General features: G+C 40.3%; 1 protein-coding gene across 1 annotated transcript in view; it reads left to right on the forward strand.

The window, feature by feature from the left end:
* The window catches only part of ROR2 (receptor tyrosine kinase like orphan receptor 2), a 167,477-nt gene extending 162,873 nt beyond the window's left edge, over positions 1 to 4,604 (forward strand). Inside the window, exon 9 of the mRNA XM_074856597.1 lies at positions 1,046 to 4,604. Within this exon, the coding sequence (XP_074712698.1) occupies positions 1,046 to 2,488 (1,443 nt within the window). The 3' untranslated portion in view covers positions 2,489 to 4,604. The remainder of the gene's footprint in view (positions 1 to 1,045) is intronic.
* The last annotated feature ends 15,327 nt before the right edge of the window (positions 4,605 to 19,931 follow it).

The raw sequence follows: 19,931 nt of genomic DNA on the forward strand, positions 1-19,931 counted from the left end.
GAACAATTGGCAACATCTGTTCAGGAAACTGTAGAATATTTGTGGGTTATTACCAATTGTAACAAATTGCATTGATTCTGTGTGGTAAGGGGGAGGTTTAATGGCAGAGTCTGGGCTTTGCTGGAAACTGTCTGGTCCAGTCCACAGTCTGTTGGCCACTGAAATCAGAGCTTGTTCCCAAATCACCTGTTAAAGCGTCTTTCCAGCCTGCCCTCCTCCCTCGTGCTGCGGTGCCCTGTGCATGAAGCTGTGCCAGTTGCATCTGGCTCAGTCGGGGACTCTTCTAGGCCATGCAGCTCAGGACAGACCCATTAGATCACTGTCACAAACTCCCTTACTTTCCCTGCCAGCTGCAGGAGGGGGGTTCTGAGGATTACTCACTCTTGGGTTTGCCACCTTTTCCTTCATGTACTGAGAGAAGTTTCTTCTTTCTTCTCTCCTCTTCCAGCCCCACTTCATCAGAGCTAGTGCAAGGTTTCTCAGCAGGGGTACTGTCTACTGCTACCCACAGGCAGGGGCTGTTGCTGTAGTGCAATGGAGGAGAAAGGGCATATCTGCTACTGCAGACCCGAAAGAGAAAAGTTTTGTTACTCCTTCTGCTGGAAGGGATGTTTCAGTTCACCCTGAGGCTACCACCTCCCTCAGCCAGTGCTGACAGCTTTTCTAACAAATCTCCAGTGGGCAGCTCTGGGCTGATCTGTAGGGCAAGTGCAGCTGCAGTTAATAGATGTCATCATTTGCCAGATATACTCTGAACTGATTATTCATTTAGCTTGCAGGAAATATGGTCACTTCTTTGTAAAAATAATAGCACTCATCATCTTGCAGCATAATTCAATTTACACTTCTGATAATAGTATAGCTCATTTCAAGGTTAACTGTAAAATCAATATACCGATGTGAATATACAAAAAGCTGAAAAGTCTTTTTGGCCCAATTTATCTTGCATTTGGAGCATCTAACCACTGGGACCTTTTCTATAATAAGACTCTCTGTAGAAAACATTGTGATTTCTAACTGACTTACCTTCTTTACTTCATTTCAGGCTAAACTTAAAGAAATCAATCTGTCCACCGTGCGGTTTATGGAGGAACTAGGAGAAGAGAGATTTGGCAAAGTCTACAAGGGGCATCTTTTTGGTACAGCACCAGGTGAACAGACGCAAGCTGTTGCTATCAAGACACTTAAAGACAAAGCAGAACTGGCTCTTCGGGAAGAATTCAAACATGAGGCGATGATGAGATCACGATTACAGCACCCAAACATTGTTTGTTTGCTGGGAATAGTGACAAAGGAACAACCCATAAGCATGATATTTAGTTATTGTTCCCACAGTGACCTCCATGAGTTCTTGGTAATGAGATCTCCCCATTCGGATGTTGGCAGCACTGATGATGACAAGACAGTAAAATCCACTTTGGAACCAGCAGACTTTTTCCACATCGTGACTCAGATAGCTGCAGGAATGGAATATCTTTCAAGCCACCATGTTGTCCATAAGGACTTGGCCACTAGAAATATACTGGTGTTTGATAAACTGAATGTGAAAATATCTGATTTAGGCCTTTTCAGGGAAGTTTACGCTGCCGACTACTACAAACTGATGGGAAATTCCCTTCTTCCTATCCGGTGGATGTCCCCTGAGGCTATTATGTATGGCAAGTTTTCTATTGATTCGGATATATGGTCATATGGAGTTGTGTTGTGGGAAGTTTTCAGCTATGGCCTGCAGCCTTACTGTGGTTATTCTAATCAGGATGTCATCGAGATGATCAGGAACCGACAGGTTTTGCCATGTCCTGATGACTGCCCTACATGGATATACACTTTGATGTTGGAGTGTTGGAATGAATTTCCCAATAGAAGACCAAGATTTAAAGATATACACAGCAGACTAAGAACATGGGGAAACCTTTCTAATTACAACAGCTCAGCGCAAACCTCTGGGGCAAGCAACACCACGCAAACAAGTTCTCTCAGCACAAGCCCTGTTAGCAACGTCAGCAATGCTAGGTACATTGGACCAAAGCAGAAAACTCCAGCTTTTCCTCAACCACAGTTCATACAAATGAAAGGGCAGATGAGACCAATGGTCCCACCTCCTCAGCTCTACATTCCAGTCAATGGTTACCAGCCAATGCCTGCCTATGGTGCTTACTTGCCAAATTTTTATCCCGTCCAAATTCCAATGCAAATGGCTCCTCAGCAAATGCCTCCCCAGATCATTCCCAAACCAGGCTCCCACCACAGTGGGAGTGGATCCACCAGCACAGGCTACGTAACAACAGCACCTTCCAATGCATCGGTGGCTGACAGGGCTGCTCTGCTCTCGGAGGGCACAGATGACACACACAATGGAACAGAAGACATCGCCCAGAATCCTGTCCAGGAGGAGGAGGAAGAGGAGGGCTCTGTGCCTGAAACAGAATTGCTGGGCGATAATGACACACTTCAGATGGACGAAGCAGAAATTCAATCAGAAGCCTAAGGAATTTGGCCTCATTACTAAGAATTTCACATCACTTCCATGCATGGAGACTGTCAGTCCTTAGGCTTAATGGCAGTGATTTTGATCTGACTAAAAGTAACAAAACTAAAAACCTACACCCATGTAAAGTGCAGCAGTAATGATATACCAGGTTTATTGACCATTGCCACCATCAGATTTGGCAAATATGATTGTGTAGAATTGCTGGGTTTAATCTTTTTTACTGTCCTACAGTTTTTGAGGGAAGCTGCTTTTCAGTTATGTACTGTTGCTGTGCAACATATTGCAGAGTAGCATTGCACATCATGTATATCATGATATGTGAGTGTAATGTTAGTGAATTATGCTTAAACCAATAACACAAAAAGGAATCCAACTATGGTTGCAGAATTGCTCTGAGCATAAAGAAGTGCCCTGGATGTGATGGACAGCTTAGTTTATAGTATTTATCTCTTTGATGTAACAGACACGAGATTGTTGTTTGCTTTTTGAGTCTGAAAAAGTAACAAGTTGAGAATACTGATCCGTGTTTATATAATGATAACCAGAAAAGTAGGGAAACTGAACATAAAATTGACTGTGCTGAATCAGACCACGCATCTGTCCAGCCCAGTAGCATGTCTCAAAAGGCCATTGATAATGTCTGCCCAGGGAAGACTGCAAGGACAATTTCCTTGTAGAATTTTCCCAGGGTATTTCCCTAGCCTCCAGCAATTTGTGGCTTAGGGACTTCCTAAGCCAGAAGTGGAATTTTTTTCTGTTTAATAGCCCTTTATGGAATTTTCTACCATGAATTTATCCAAATGATTTTGAACCCACATAAACTTCTAGCATCCACAACATCCTGTGGAATAACATGACAGGAGAGAGGATGGCTTTCTTTCATCATTCCCAGTGAAGGACTGTGACAGAAGCTTCCAAATGAGATCGTCTGACTGCATTTGTGGATGAAAGTATTCCTTCTCTGCTGTGTGTTTTCAACAGCAAGCAGCCTTAATACACTGTTAACCAAAAATGGGGATATTGTAGGGGATATTGTAGGTGTGCACTAACTTAACAATCCAACTTTAATTGCATATTGGTTATCAAGTATAGAAAAGGGCTCCACATGTATGTTCCTACATTGTAAGGTGTTGAGTTTTGTGTGGGGTTATAAACTTACTTGATTTACCACAATTACTGATGGATTGCATGTGAAACCATGTTTTTTCCTGCCTCTTTAGTGAAAATAAATCTTTGAACTTTAGAAGACCAAAATAGGCAATACTGTACAAAGTGCTGGTTTTGTGCTTCTATTTGCAGGATGAATCATGTACAGACCTTTAAATGTAATTTATGTTTTACTACATTTTATATACTTTTTTTCGTTGAAATATTTGGATTTTTGAATGAATGACTTTATAACTTAACCATTTACAATATTCACATGTGGTGCAGTTTTATTGTGTTGCTGTTTCATTTTGTTAAACATGCAGACAGGTCCATACATTTCATGACCCTTTCTGTAATACAAGTAATACACATTCTCATTGTAGCATTGTAGCCAACACACACTATAGCTATAAGTTGTACATCCAACATGGAGTATTTAATAAAGTGATGCAGAAAGTATGATTATGTTATCTTCATAGTTCCTACAGCTGCTGTTTTGTTATGGTACTTTGTGGAAATAGAAATGGCCACAGTTCCTTAGGTTACAGGTTTCATACCTAAGCTACAACTTTTTGTTGTTGGGATTCACTTGTAAGTTATGTACCATTGTGATCTACACACTCTGTTCATGGTATGGCAGCATTACTTATTTCCAGCATTTCACCTGGATTTGGAAATGCACTGGTAGGAATAAAATATGAAAGCTTTATTACTTGTGTTAATATAATGCAGCTTTGGGTGCTATTACTAAATAAAGCATAAATAAATAAAAAAATGTGAAGTTTATGTACTTTAGGTTCTTTGTTTCTTCTAGGTTTCACATTCTCAGGTTAAGGAACTTCATGAAACAACTACACTGGCTTCTTTTGCTAACTTCCTGCCTGGAAAATGGAGAGTAAGCAGTCCAGTTTCACCACAGATGTGTCCGTGAGAAAAGAGATATAATAAATGAATGAGTACAGCACTGTCTGAAGTTCAGCCCATTTCTGACAGTCAAAGAGCATTACAATTCTGGGTGTTTTGGGTGCAGTTTGGGAAACTTCTAATTCCCTTCTTCAAGCCTCATAAATTCAAGCCTATAAATCACTGTAGTTAGAACAAGTAGGGCAGAGTCCTATACTGACTTTCTCATTCCCGCTAAGATGTGCATACACTCTCAAAGTGACAGTAGAGTAGTAATATACAATTCTCTAGGCCGACCTTGGTAATACACACAGTACTGCAGAGGGGTTTTCTCCCATCCTGATATGGACACACCTCCTTGAGCTGCCATGATTGGAGCCATGATGGCATGCAAACACCTTGTCTGTGGCTCAGGTGAGCACCTCTGCACAAGTGATTACCACTACCAACACGTTAGTGGCTACTGTAACTTATATGAATTGGCAGTTGTTGCTCTACAATAACTTGTTGCTCTACAGCTCCACAGGCTACTCCCCCTGTGATGTCTACTGCAAAGAGCCAGACAGAGTCAGGATCTGCCTTTCCTCCTCAAGCTTTGGAAGCAAGGCCAAGGAAGAGCAGGAAAGGGATGTGGCGGTAAGCGGATGGGACAAAGTGGTAAGGTGGGAAAAAGGGTTGGGTCTGGGGCCCAGCAAAGCCAGCACAATACTGCTCACTAGGGCATGCAGTTATTTCTTTCTGCCAGGGCAAGCAAAGCTGGGGTTTGTTCTGGTGGCAGAACAACTTTTCTGAGCAACAAATATATGTCTAGATGGCCAGAAGAGGGCAAGGTGGTTTTGAAAGACTCTGGAATGTTTCAAAAGTTTTCCTTTGCCTCTTGGTAGTTCCCTACTCCATTTCGGCCAATACGAACTGCCTAAGAAGACAGGAACTGACATTGGGAATAGTAGAACATTGGTAGTGTCCACAGCAGCCCACTGATGAGACAGGGTTCTGTGGCTGACAGAGACTGCCTCTTCTCCATCTCCAGTGGTATATGACACTGGACCTGGTGCATGCCCTCCTCCCCTGCCCATACCAATTAGTTTAGCTGTCCTCACTCAAGCCCGGCTCTCTAATATGGTGCAGGTGTCTGATCTCAGCTCAGAGTGTTGTGAAGGAAGAGCTGGTGCAGAAAAGAGGTTGAAGGAGCCCTGGTGGCATCAGCCCCTTCTCTTATGTGCAGCCTATGTCTGCAGAGCACAAAAATGCTCCTGAGATTCACCTCAGGGCAGGGCAAAGCACACCTGTGCTGAACAGGTCCTTGGCAGGGTTGGAGGTCAGCCCAGCATCAGCAAGCCTGAAGGTCTGCACTGCCTGTATTCATAAGTCCTGGTGAGGAAGTGGCAAGGAAGGAGAAGCTGAAACACAAGGCAGGAGGGCTTTGGGTGTAGCACAGTCACAAGTGCCAAGGCAAAGTCTTGACCCATGACAGGACTTTTGTAGTGTTCCTATGTCCCAGAGCATAAAGAACCAAAGGTCTATAGAAGAGTGCCTTCGTCAACTGGGTGTCTGTCTGTGCCTGAAAACAAGTGTGCATCCCTGTTTGCGAAAGCATATGAGGTAGATGAGGAATGGATTTGCAGTGACAGGGCAGGGAAGATCAGGTTTGTACTCTTGAGTGGGGAAACTAAGTGACTGTAGATGTGCATACTTGCTCCACCATGCTAGTGCAGCCTTGCAAGAACACAAATCTGAATCCTGTTTTGATATTGCCTGAGATCTGGGTTATTGCAGGGTGTTTTCATCTGTTTTACCCATTGGGACTATAGGGAAGACAAAACTATAAACAGTGCAGTATAAACAGCTGTGTAGGAACAGAGGATTCACCCACAGTGCAAACTGATAAGTACAAATAGGCTTTATTATTGCAAGCTTTGATAGGCAGCTTCATTCCTTCACTTTCATCTAAATGTCACTACTCTGAGTTTCATCTAATGATTTCCCTAAAGGCTTGATCCAGAAGGACATGCTCCCTGTGGAGATACGAATCCTTTGCTCCCTGTATCTGCCATGGCTACAAACATCACAGTAAGTCAAAGAGAAATTACTTCACAAGTAACAGTACCTCAAACTTTTATTAGAGAAATGAATTTGAATTTGTTTCTCACTTATTATCTAAGGACTTCACTAGATGTCACTTGCTTCTGTGTTCAGAGAAATCATCTCACTTTGGCCATGTGGGAATGAAGGGAAGAGGTCTGATGCTTTCTGGGAGAGAGCTCACGACACTTGTTGAGTTGGAGCACTCTCGAAAGATGTCAGACCTTGAGGTGTTTGCCAGAACAAATATAAGGATGAAACACCCAGCTACAAGCACAGTTGTATCACAGAATCACAGAAACGTCTAGGTTGGAAAAGACTTGAAGATCATCTAGTCCAACCATTAACCCAACACTGACCATTCCCAAGTACACCAGATCCCTCAGCGCTATGTCAGCCCGACTCTTAAACACCTCCAGGGATGGGGACTCCACCACCTCCCTGGGCAGCCCATTCCAATGCCTAACGACCTCTTCTGTAAAGAAATGCTTCCTAATATCTAATCTAAACCTTCCCTGGTGCAGCTTGAGGCCATTCCCTCTTGTCCTATCACTTATTACTTGGTTAAAGAGACTCATCCCCAGCTCTCTGCAACCTCCTTTCAGGTTGTTGTAGAGGGTGATGAGGTCTCCCCTCAGCCTCCTCTTCTCCAGACTAAACAACCCCAGTTCCCTCAGCCGCTCCTCGTACGACCTGTGCTCCAGACCCTTCACCAGCTTCGTTGCCCTTCTCTGGACACGCTCGAGCAATTCAATGTCCTTTTTGTAGTGAGGGGCCCAAAACTGAACACAGTCATCGAGGTGCGGCCTCACCAGTGCCGAGTACAGGGGTAAGATCACTTCCCTGTCCCTGCTGGCCACGCTATTTCTGATACAAGCCAGGATGCCATTGGCCTTCTTGGCCACCTGGGCACACTGCTGGCTCATGTTCAGCTGGCTGTCAATCAACACCCCCAGGTCCCTCTCTTCAAATATCTTCAAATAAAGCCACGTTTTAACGTTTTTAATTCATAGTTTGACCTTGCATAGACAGTAACTCTCTGTTTCTAGACAGGCAAACTCTACTGCAAACTGTTCTCAAACAGCATCTCAGTTACCCAAAGTATGAAGAAAAAAATGCACTAGCGAAACCATCCCCTATTTGAGGAAAGGGACTAAATTAATATTGTAAGGAATGATATATATTGCTGTTCTATAAATAAACTATGAAATGTTAGTGGAGAGACAGGAATCAAGTTTGGGAGATTCTCTCAGGCACTGGGAAAGGCATATTAGAAGATTAGAAGAGTAGCAGTATACAGTATGAACAATGACATGGCTCAGTGAACGAGGTTAAGTTCTGTCTTACCTGAATTTTGTTCTCATTTTTTCAAAAGTGACCTTGTGTAATCTTTCAGTTTTGCCCAGCTTGCAGATAGGATAAGTTTTTGGCTCCTTCAATCAGCAGTGTGAAGTCTGAGCAATCTAGGGACTATCAAGCAATACTAAATGTGCTCAGCTGGCAAGATAAACCAAGTCCGTGATATCCTGGTCAGGCAGATCTTTGTCTAGACCAAAATGTTCTGTACCTACTGTAATAAAATGTAGAAGAGTTGGTTCAGCAGGGTTTCCTTTCCAGAAATATGCTGTAAAAACATTTTGCACCCAATATTGCTGCCTTGCTCTATGTTTGATGTTGAAGAGTTACAGCGTCTGGACTCTGTACTCACTGCTCCTCTTTCATAGATACATGGTGGGGGCTCCTAACGCTGGGTTCCCACTGTAGAAGACTGTGCCCCCTGGCTTGCTTTGTGACCTCGAGTAGAATGCAACCCCTGCATGTGCATGTGTGCACGTGTGCCTGCTTTTTGAAGGAAAAATATCCTGGAATATAAGGTAATAGCTCTGTGTTCAGGGCCAAATGAAATGTGTGCATGTGCACACACATACACATGCATGTACATACACACATGTGCATACAGACACAAACCAGCAAGGGGCAATGCACATTCAGATAATTGCAGTTCATTAGAGGGTGTTTTTGCCCTCTCTGCGATGTGCAGATGCTCCAGGGCTGTGTGAGGTCTTTTGCAGCTCTGAATCTAAACCCAGTTCCTCCTAGTGCAAAGTGAAGTCCTTTCTTGGCACTGCTTCAAGTCAATCGCAGTACTCGGGTTTGTGGCAGGAGAAGACTCACAAGGTGAGCTTGGCACAAGGAATCCCCTAGCAGCACCCATGGGGTGCTGCCCCTGTGTAGGACTTGCAGAGGGGGCTATCACTGTCGCAGTTATGCTCCCGCTCTCCCTCACCCGCAATGAGGGGCACATTGCTCTCCCTGACCCGGGCCCCATCCAGTTGCTTTAAGTGAAAAAACATAGCTTTAAATCTTAGCTGAATACTGCAAGATTGCACAAGCAGGGGGAAGTAATATAACTGAGGTTATGGCAGGAACTGGAAATAGTATGGGGTTCACAGGGCTGTAAATCTCCAGGAGAGTCGGAATTTAAAATAATATGATACTGAGGGAATGCAGAATCCGATGTAGCTACTTCTCATTTCTATTGATCTGAAAGAGGAACTTTACTTTATCTCAATTACAGTGTACCTGATGGTTTAACTGTCCTTTTTAAGACTTGTGTCTAAAACTGGAAATAACCCATCTGTTCAGTCTGTTCTTTTATTAACTCTAAAGGTGGTGGAATTAGGGGGAAATGAGATTAAAATTACCATATTCATTTAATTGAATGTTTGTTTCCATACAACAATTAATAAATAATCATCATGGAGATTTACAGAAAGTGCTTTTGTTGCCACATATTTTCTGTTTGTTACTGAAGAAGATATTTTTTGCAGGAGCCACCCTCTGCATAGACTTCTTCAAAATTTCTTTTCAACCTACTAAACTAGTCACTGGAGATGTTGGGAGCTGTTGTAATTTTGATTCATAACAATTATAAGTTTTAACAATCTTATGAAGAAATCCAACTTTAATTCTTAGGGTGCTTTAGAGGTAACTATTTGATATACAACACCATTAAGAAATGAAAGGAATTCCTTTCAGAACCACAAAAGACATTGTAATTAACAGATAGGGTAGTGGGTAGGAAAATAGGCAGCAAACTAAAGAAGTAATTGACCACATGGGGACTGTCTCTAAGTCATTTAAAAACAAAAGCACTTCAGGTGCATAGCATTAATTTAATGTAGATGTAATATGATTTCAGCTGAGGCTGGTTATTCCCAAACATAGTCTGAGGTTTTACAGCTATGGTAAAGATCTTTGTCTTGCTCTGTTGTTAATTGTGTGAATATGTTTTTTCATAACTTGATGGGGTTTGGCATTTAATTACTTTCATATCAAATTTAAATTAAACATATATCTGAGATGTAACCTGAAATGCTGGGAGAAGTATCTTGTAAAAGAGCTAATAGCCATGTGCTTTTCACACCAAGGAAGGGATGTTGTGTTCTATTTTTTCCCACTGTCTTGTTTCTACACCAAACATGCATCTCCCCAGGATATATTTCTGTTCCCAGCTCAGTTAAGTGATTGTTTCAGTACAAATCACTGAAGAAGCATTTCAAGTTATACACTGTTAACACCGAGAGAACTGGGAATAAAGAATCTGTTTCTTTATGAAGTGAAGGTATTTCATGCTGTCTTTGCTTCTTCTGTTCCTTGTTCCTTTAATATATTCCTTGCCCTTGCCCTCCATTAGGTATTTCTCAGAGGACAATCACAGCATTCACTAATGCATTTCCTCTACTTGAAATACTGTTCTCTAAAGGCAGACTAAAAGACAGAGTTTATATATTTATAATTAGATACATTTATGAACAAACTCAGTCTTGACGTGTTGAAAAGCATGCAGTGGTAAAAGTGTGAGGATTTTGTTGTTCACTAACTTGCAAACCCAAACATTCCCAAATGAAAGGGTTTATGGAAGCAAGGTCTTTGGTTTTCAGCACAATTTTGCTGCTGACTGCGCTGTGGCCTGCACTTTTGCATCTGATAAAACATAAGTGCTAGCTTTTCATCAACATTTTGCAATGTCTTTGCTAATAATTAGTGAATATTTTTGTAATTTCTTTACCCATTCTATTACCCAGGTATCTGATGTAAGCAGTTCAACTCTTAAGTGCCTTCTGCTGTTGGTGTCTGTTAAGGCTGCTTCTGTAGAAAGAGCTACCCTGCATTAGAAGAAGTGAATCCACCCAAACCAATGCAGAATTCACTTCTGAAATAGGCAGGGTGCTCTAAGCTCAGGCCTCCTCCTAGCTGTGGGATACGCAGCAAAAGCCACATCAGGGAATGGTACAAGTTCTCCTTACCCGCCTCAGCCTCAAGCCGGTCATTTTGGCTGACTCGGTGTTGGAGGTGCTAAGCCACTGACTTAGCACTGGGATTTGGGATCCCTTTTTGGACAGGAGCCTCATGCTGGAAGCTGGTGCTGAACTGCTGAGAGTGGTAGTCTTCTAAACTGCCCTAAGTAGACTCAAAACTATGGGCTTAGTTAGGCAGAGTATTTTTCCTGACCATGTTTGTCTGAGGAGTGGAGTTAATTCTGGACTGAGTGCCCACCTCTGTCACTGGCACCATGTGGTACCCCGTGTAAGTTATTTAGGTTTCTGTTGTTTCTCCTGTAAGAAACAAAATTGATGGTGCTTCATACAGGTGTTTTGAGGGGAAGGTCAAGAGGTACAAGGGAACTCATACTGCAGACAAGCTTAGCAGCCTGATGGTAGATTATGCTTCCTACTAGATATGGCACAAAGGCATTACAAAAAGGCATAGAATCATAGAATGGTTTGGGTTGGAAGCAACCTTAAAGATCATCTAGTTTCAACCCCCCTGCCATGGACAGGGACACCTTCTGCTAGATTAGGTTGCTCAAAGCCCCATCCAACCTGGCCTTGAACACTTCCAGGGAGGGGGCATTCACAGCTTCTCTGGGCAACCTGTTCAGTGTCTCGCCAGCCTCACAGTGAAGAACTTCTTCTTTACATCTAATCTAAATCTACCCTCTTTCAGTTTAAAATGGTACCCCTCGTCCTATCACTACATGCCTGTCTGCTCCCCAGAAGATTATTGTATTAACCGGCTGCAGGGTTCTTGGGCTTGGTGCAGGCTATCTGACTACAGACATACTTTGTGCAGATGTAGCACTTCTGTGGGGAATGTTGGTCTGAAATGAGTAGGTCCATCTTATAATGACAAATAGTCTTGAGGCCTGGACCAAAGCCAATTAAAGCCATTGGGAAGAACTCTTCAGCATTAAAGGGTTTTGGACTAAAGCCATAAGAATTGTTCATCTTGTTCTTTTAGATAAACACTCCCCAACTTGTAATCACCCTGTTATTAATGCATGGTTTAAAAATCCTTTTTTTCTTTAATAGATTCTATAACACAGAGCGAACATTGTATTCTTCTCTGAATAACTTAAAAAGCTGGTAATTTTTTTCTTTTTTTCTTTTTTAATGTGGCAGTGTGACATTATAACACCTTAAATTGTTCTGTGCATACCAAAAAGTATTCATGGTACATACTGTAATTTCTTGTAATCGTTTTGTACGCTAGCTGATGCCCTTGGGAAAAATATTTGCCAAAATAACATGCATGAAAACCTCTTTTTTTTTCTTTGTGGCTTTGCTTGGAAATCAGCATGCATGTTTACAATAATCTGATTTTAGTAAGTGGGAGTTAATAATTTGTTCATGCATTTTTAAGCATGCTAACAGATGAGGGGCTTTTGGGGGAGGGGGGTGGAGATTTGGATGTTGTCACTTTGCAAGGGGTCCACTTCCAGCCTGAGGTGCAGATCTGACAGAGTGTGCCTGAGCAAGGGAGAGAGTGGGATCAGAGCAAGACTTTGCTCTACCCCATGGCAACATTTATTGAAAAGACTCAACATTGCCGTGGGAGTGTGAGGGCCAGGGATCTTGGGGGCAAGGCTGGGGGCACATCCCAGATGAGTTCCCCCTGGACAGCCTGATCCCTTCCCTGCTTTCGCCCATCTCTGGGGTCTTTTGTCCCTTCTTCCAAGGGGTTGATACTTGGAGTCTGTACCCAGGCACTGAGAACAGCAAGGCCACTGCAACAACTCCACATGGCTCTAGGGAGAGCAGTGGTGGATGCCAACAGCTGCCCCCAGGACCACAGCGAGACATTGCAGGGGGTGGGGGGTACAGCCCCCATCTTGAAGGCTGGTGAGATTTCACTTGGCCCTCTCCAGCAAAAGCATCGACAGTAAGAAGGTACTTGTCTTCTTGTCGGGATCTGCTCTGTCAGCAAGTTAATGAAAACAAGCTTTCAGGTGGGGTTGCTAGTGCTTCCTCTCTCCAGGACGGAAGTGCAGCTCTGCAGACATCGTCCCCCAGCTCCAGCACTTCTGCTCCTGGCTGGCTCCTGAAGGCAGGGAGACGCATTGTAGTGAGGGGAGAAGAAGCTTTTTGGAGTCGCTTTGTTTTCACTTGCAGTTTTTCAAGACACTGTTATCGATGTGTGTTCTTGTGTACATACTTTCACCTAGTATTTCTCCATGGGTGATTTTTCTGTGAATACTGGGTTACAAGTCACAATTTTCTATTTCTGCTAAACATCGCAATGTCATGTCAAAATGTTTAAGGTATGATATTTTCCTAGGAAAGTCATTAGTTTGCATTATTCTGAGGAGATGATAGACCTGATTCTTCAAGAGTTTTTTACAGAAATTCCACTAAAGTCAGAATAATTTTAAACTTGACCTTGAAGTGAATTGCACATACTTTAAATTCTTATTTCTTTAGATTCCTGCTGTACACACACACGTGCATACATCTGTACTCTCACAGAGGCTGAGCAGACTATTGAATGAATACATATTTGCATAACTGGTCAATATTTCCCAGTGTTTTAGAAGCTGTATTAAACAAACCGAACCTCCTTCTCACATAACACTGTCAAATACAATGCTGTTTTGGCAAAGGGCACACTTTCAGCACTTTTTAAAAGGGATTTTTAAAATAATTATTTTAAAAATTTATTTTAAAATAATGTCCCAGGAAAAGGTTCTAGGAAAAGAGAGTGAGCAGTTAAGTCCCACTGTTTCAGGGATGGAATCCAGCAAGCTACTGGCAAAGAATTTCTTGTGTTTTGAGCAGTAGGTTGACATTTCACCTGGCATTACAAATTCTTATAAATGAAGGAGATTGTAAATTATTAACTTGGTCTTTTGCTTTTGTATATCATAACTTCTCTTTCCATTGTAGTTTTTTGCACTGAAGTTGATTAGAAGGTACAAATTCACCCAGAACATTTAAAAACCAACTTCAATAATATTTTTCTTTTCTATTAATTGTTTTGCTTATACCATGGTCCCAGCCTCCCAAGGAGATCACAGCCCCATTTGAAAGAGCAAGTTAGAAGCAGCAGTGATCCAAGCTGATAAACTCTGCCATACCTGTGCTGATTTTGCTGAACTCAGGGAGAGATGCCATATCACCAGGTTTTTGGAGTGAATCTTGACTGTCACAAGGTTTAGCATTTCTGGGTGATCTAGCTATAATATGAAAATCTTCCACTTTTGAAAGCTGACTTTCCTTTAGAATAGATCATAGTAGAGAGAAACTAGGCTGATTCACTTTATTGCAATTCAAGTTCCAGCTAGCAGTGAAAATAAAATAAAAAAAGTCAGTGTACAACTGGCTTGCTCTCTTGGTCTCTTCTTTGTCTTGACTTTCACTTAACATAGTTTTTAAAAAAAAAAAAAAAGGATTTGAACAGCAGTACTTCAAAATACATCTTTTCTAAGGGCCCAGAATTGTTAAAACATCTTACATTTTAGGCCTACAGATGTCCAGGTTGTATAAAATTCTTGTTAGGCAACAGAAGTGAGATTTCCAGTTTATGCTGAACAGGAAAAAAATTGACATATCAGAAATAAAATAATGCTAAAAGATGTGATAGAAGACTCTTTCAAGAGAGTAGGGTTTTCTATTTAATGAGTTAACCTTACTGCACCACCAAACTGATGTGTAGGTTTCACTTTACAAGGAAAAGGATTTGGAAGAAGGAGATTCCTTTTTATGTTTGACATTTGCTCTTTGCTATTCTTCTCTGTATAAACCCAGATCTGGTAAGACTTATAAGTATATGTTTAACATAAGGCAAAAAAATAATTCTTGGGGCTATTGTGACTAATGCTGAACATAGACCTCAAAAATGACAGCTGTAATGGGAGAGTACAGTGTCCTAAGAGTCGTGTTTAAAAAATAATTTCCTCCATTACCTTGGAGTATTACTGAATATGTATTACTGAATATTGCTGCCAGTACAGAAACGATGTCTCATTGAAGGTAACAGCCATGCTCTCTTGGACTTCCCTGCTTATCATGCCATAGGTGGCAGCATGGGCCATTGGTCACATAAGCAGACTGGGGGAAACAGAGATGTGCAGTTAGGGACAGCAACAGCCTCTTTAACAACGTTCTGTTTTTCTGCTGGAATCACTAGAGGATGTGAACAAGATGTATTTCAACCATAAGTGTAGCTTTGACCTATGATTTCTATATGGAGAATGTAGGCATTTTACTTACCAAGTGAAGTAGTTGTATGGGTATGTTTAATTACTTCTGAACCGTGGAGATGCAGCTGGGAGAGCAAAAGAAAAGTTTCGCTGAAACTGTTTTCTGTGGAAGTACAGAGATATTTTGGATATTATTGTATGTCTGCAATAGGTAGATTTTTGCAAGTGACTTGCAATAGGACAGTGTTAAGTAACTGTATAAACAATGAAAATGTGATTATAAAAATCATAAATCACAGAAGGACTTCTGAGAAATATGCCAGTTCTTTCTGCAAGTGTGAGATGGGACAGGAGAGATACATAATAAGATGTTTAATTGTTGTACTTTTGAAATTCAGTTTGCATATGTGCTTTCGTATCATTGAGAGCTTATAAACTTGTGCTGTACTGTGTTGAATAACAGGATAAAACCGCTAATACAATTGTGCATCAGCATGCCTTGACTTACCAGTAGGCCCTCAATAAATTTTCTAATAGGCCAATGTTCATGCATTTTTCTCAGAAACATGAGTCTATTACCAATAATCCTGAAACTAGACAACGTTGTTAAAAAAATAAAAAAATATTTATATGTTTTCAATTAATTTCACAATCTTAAAAAAAAAGACCACTCAAAACCGCTAGGGTTTAATAAAATGAAGGACACGGAATGAGGCAGATGCTTTTTGGAGTATCCCAGAGAGTTGTGATTGTGAGACAGATCTGCCCATATGCTTCATTTCACACTTTCTCTAAGGTTTTTATTGATTTGGTTAAAGTGTTGTATGAGCATTACATTGCCAATAGCAGGGTGTTAAGATGTGTTACCCATGATGGCACTGTAGCTATGAGTTTATTTGGAATCCTTTGTTATGTAACAAAACATCTTGTGTTGACAACCTTATGGAAAACTAGGTAATTGAGTTGGTCATTTACTGCCTAGTTTATCTCCTTTAAAATGAAGCTCTGTACTTGGGTAATACATTTATTTGAGCAGTAACTTTGATTTACTAAGACGCCAGTCTTCCAAGCTTCCACCTTTGTACCTTGTCTAGTAGTGACAGTGCTCCTGTTATTGCAGATGGCATTTTGGAATATGTTTGCCTTTATTCCTACTCCCATAAATTTCATTTGCAGCTATGCATGTATTTTGTGATCCACATATAACCTATTACACTTGATGTTTCTTTTCCACTTTCTCTTGTATCTCCAGTAGATTTACTTATAAGACATTGTTTTTACCATTTACTTCTGTTTCAGTAAAAAACTTGTGTTTCTGCATCTTGATGATACATTTTTTCTTTAGTGGCAAAAGACCATTCTGTTAAGCAGTTTTGGTACAAATGGCAAGTATAACTAGGAGACAATGAAAACATAATCCAAAGGAATATACAGAGAAAACAATAGCTATATGCCTATACAGTTTATGTCTGTAGTTTTTATTATTTATAAATTGTCGTACACTCACAGCATTGTCAGATGCACGTGTACATCTTGGTTTAGATCTGCTTTGTTGCTGAAGTACAGTGGAATAAGTGGCATATGCTGCTTCATCCTATGCATTCACATCCATTTTAGTTTTAGAAAAGGTCACTCATAACTCTATGTTCCTGATCTACATTTACATCAGAGGTAAGTGTGTGATGCTCCACTTTTCCAACATAATCATTAAATACCACTTTAGTGACGCTTAACTGTTGCACAGAAACATTCCCCCTCAGGATCATCACAGACAGGAACAGTAGAGGTGTGGTGCTTGTCAACTTCCAGAGATTCTGGCTTTAGTAAGTACCTATGTTTATATGTTACACCAAGCCGATCTTCCAAGTAAGTAGATACTGACTCATCACTGTTTACTGCAAGTATAAGTATTTTTCATGCTTATATTCACAAAGCTTTTATTTTTTGCATTTTTCATGACTGAGTCTTGTATTTAAATGAGATAATTTCTAGGGAAGGATAAATGTAGGAACTTAACAAACTTTCTTTTCTTTTAGGCTCCATTAAGTCAGTGTTTTCCTTCTCTCCTCCCTCTCTCCTTTGAAAAAGCAAGTAAATATTTATTCTGGAGCAAAATAAAGGCAGTTCCTCTACCACACTTTTTTTTTTTTTTTTTTTTTTCCCTGGTGTGTAGGGTGGGGGCAGCTATGTTGCCTTTTTTTGGTTTTTGGTCTGGGGTCGTAAAATATGTGTTTTGTAGACCTTTGCCTCCTCAAGTAAGCATAAACCAGTTAAGAAAAACAAACCATTTAAGACTGTGCTGTTTGGACTCTGTACATTAGTATTTCATGCTCTCAGTTGTTGACCATGAAATATCTGCTCATGTGTAGCAAAATAAGTGCACAGAAGAATAAACTCCACTCTTCCCCAAACCTTTTTACAATGAGGATACATTAGTGAGTCCACTTCAATCGATAAAGCTGATTGGTTTTGTTATATTAAGACTTCCCTGAAATCTCAAAAAACATCTGGATGAGAATTTTAAACTCTTTGCTAAAACCTTATTGAAGTCTAAGAATTAGCTTGTATATTAAGTTTAAGTCTAGTTAGTATGGCTCTAGGTAATTTTTATTTTGCATTGTCTTTCCTCTTTGTTGAGTAAATGTGCAGAAAGGAGTATTCCCTTCCACATGGTTAACCTTAGCAAACCTTTTTATTAATAAAACACTGAAGCTCCATGTAAGAAATACTCTAATACTATATTTGCAATTACAGCTTTAAAACTGCATATTGTATATGTTTTCTTTATAATAATTCTAAATAGGTGAGTGATGTCTAAAATTTAAGTTCTGTTGGTTTCCAACATTTCACTGTAGCATTTCATTCTCAGCACTTGTTTGTGGTTTTGACAAATCTTGACAAACTTAACCTTTTAGACTTATATTTTCCATTTTTATTCTGTGTTGTAAAAAAGTAGCAGGTGCTAGAAAAAACAGGTAAGTAGAGCAGAGACAAGTTCCCAAACTAATCATAACAGTGGTCTCCGTAGTTTAATATAGGCCACTGTGGTAAATAGATAATACCTCTAAATGGTTGAGCATTTAGCAGAAAGACTAACACAAGAAGCCTCCTCCTGGAGTTCAAACTCTCTGTACTTTGTTTTGAAATAATTTGAAACTTTTTTTGAACATCAGTGTAAAAGGTTATGTTTTCTTAAGTTATAGTTTTCTGTTTCAGTAGAAATATTCTGCATGGCTGCCTCAGCTGAATAGATTGGATATTCAACTTGTTGCCTTTGATTACTGTCATTGCATTAAAGAATTCAAATATCCATATGTTTATAGAAAATTGGCAGCTTCCTTATTAGTTCAGAGCTGGTTTGTTTCCTTTGTCATTCCAAAGGATTGGATTTTACCAGGAGACCAAACTGTGGTTACAAAATGCAGCTTCCAATATGTGCTTCATATTTTATCTGACAGTGTCTCTTTTAATTTTGTGCTTTTTTTTTTCCCCCAAGAAGTATAGTTTAATGACCATTTGGAAGTAAGTTTAGTATTTATGTTTGGTGTGTTTGGTGTTGTTCTTTTCAATATGAAGATGTCATGGTTTTATGTAGAAAGTGTAACACGAAGTTCCTGTTTGCTTTCCTTCATGCATTACTGGCTTTTCTTGTTCTTAAATGTAATTAGTGAAAGTTCATCTGTGGTATAAGACTGTAGGTCACTGCTCAGATTTGTAACCTTCTTTTAAATTTTTGAATAACATGATGCTGAAACTAATACATAAGTGTAAAATTTCACAGGGCTTACAAGTCTGTACGCTCTTAAGTATAAGCTTGTTTTTTATGTACCTCTGGTATAGGAGTTCCACGCAATACTCACCTAGTGTTTCCTCATTTCAATTAATTCTGAAATGCATTTTCTGTTTAAATGAAACACTGAGAATCCTGCTTTGATGCATTAATTTCTTCCAGTGCATACTTTTGAGTGTCATGTAAAGATGATGATTTATAATGAAGTTCTTTTAATGCGATTCATTTCTTAGTAGTCTCAGAGCACTTTATAGTTGGAGAATTATACTTCAAATTAATTTAAAAATTAAACAGTAAAGTAGTGACAATCATCTGCTATTCATCAAGTGTAAAAAGCTCTCATCTAAGAAATAATTTATAACTCTCTGAGAAAGAATCACCAAAACATTTTGTAAATATGCATTACTGTCCTGTCATTGCGTAGACTTATATTAATAAGAATCTTTAATATTGAAGCTGACACCATTTCCACTGCAACAGATAAGGACATTGTGGCCAACATCACGTACATGAGGGCATAGATGATCATACCCTCTGCTTTACACACACTGCTTAGATACAAAGGACCAAAGTGAGTTGTTGTTCCCTGTAGGAGGACTAGAGAAACTAATGTCACCCCCATGTCCTCTCTGAGGTGAGTTATGACACTTTGCACACCACCACTGCTTTATGTGCAAGGAGATTAAATAGGAGAAACAAAGCATGTCAAGAAGCGGTGCAGAAATGTATTGAAAAGAAAATGCCTGACAGCAAGTAAGAGAGTAGAGAAGTTAAGCATTAGCCGTACTGTGAAATGTGAATATGGAAAACTGGCAGGTTTTCCAACAGCAAAATTAAGTTTCTACTGCCTTCCATTCTTGTTAACTTTGCAGAACCAACACCACTGGGAGGATGTGACCCAGCTCTTCTCCTTTTCTTCCCCGTCAACAAGATAATTTAGCAATTTCCATTTAGGTCTGTATGCGCGTTCCGGCTAACAGCATTGGAGTTGTACAGCTATTACTAATGACATGATCTGAAAACTGTGGGTCTGT

Source organism: Strix uralensis, chromosome Z (genome assembly GCF_047716275.1).
Source record: "Strix uralensis isolate ZFMK-TIS-50842 chromosome Z, bStrUra1, whole genome shotgun sequence".
In the NCBI taxonomy this organism is placed as follows: Eukaryota; Metazoa; Chordata; class Aves; order Strigiformes; family Strigidae; genus Strix; species Strix uralensis.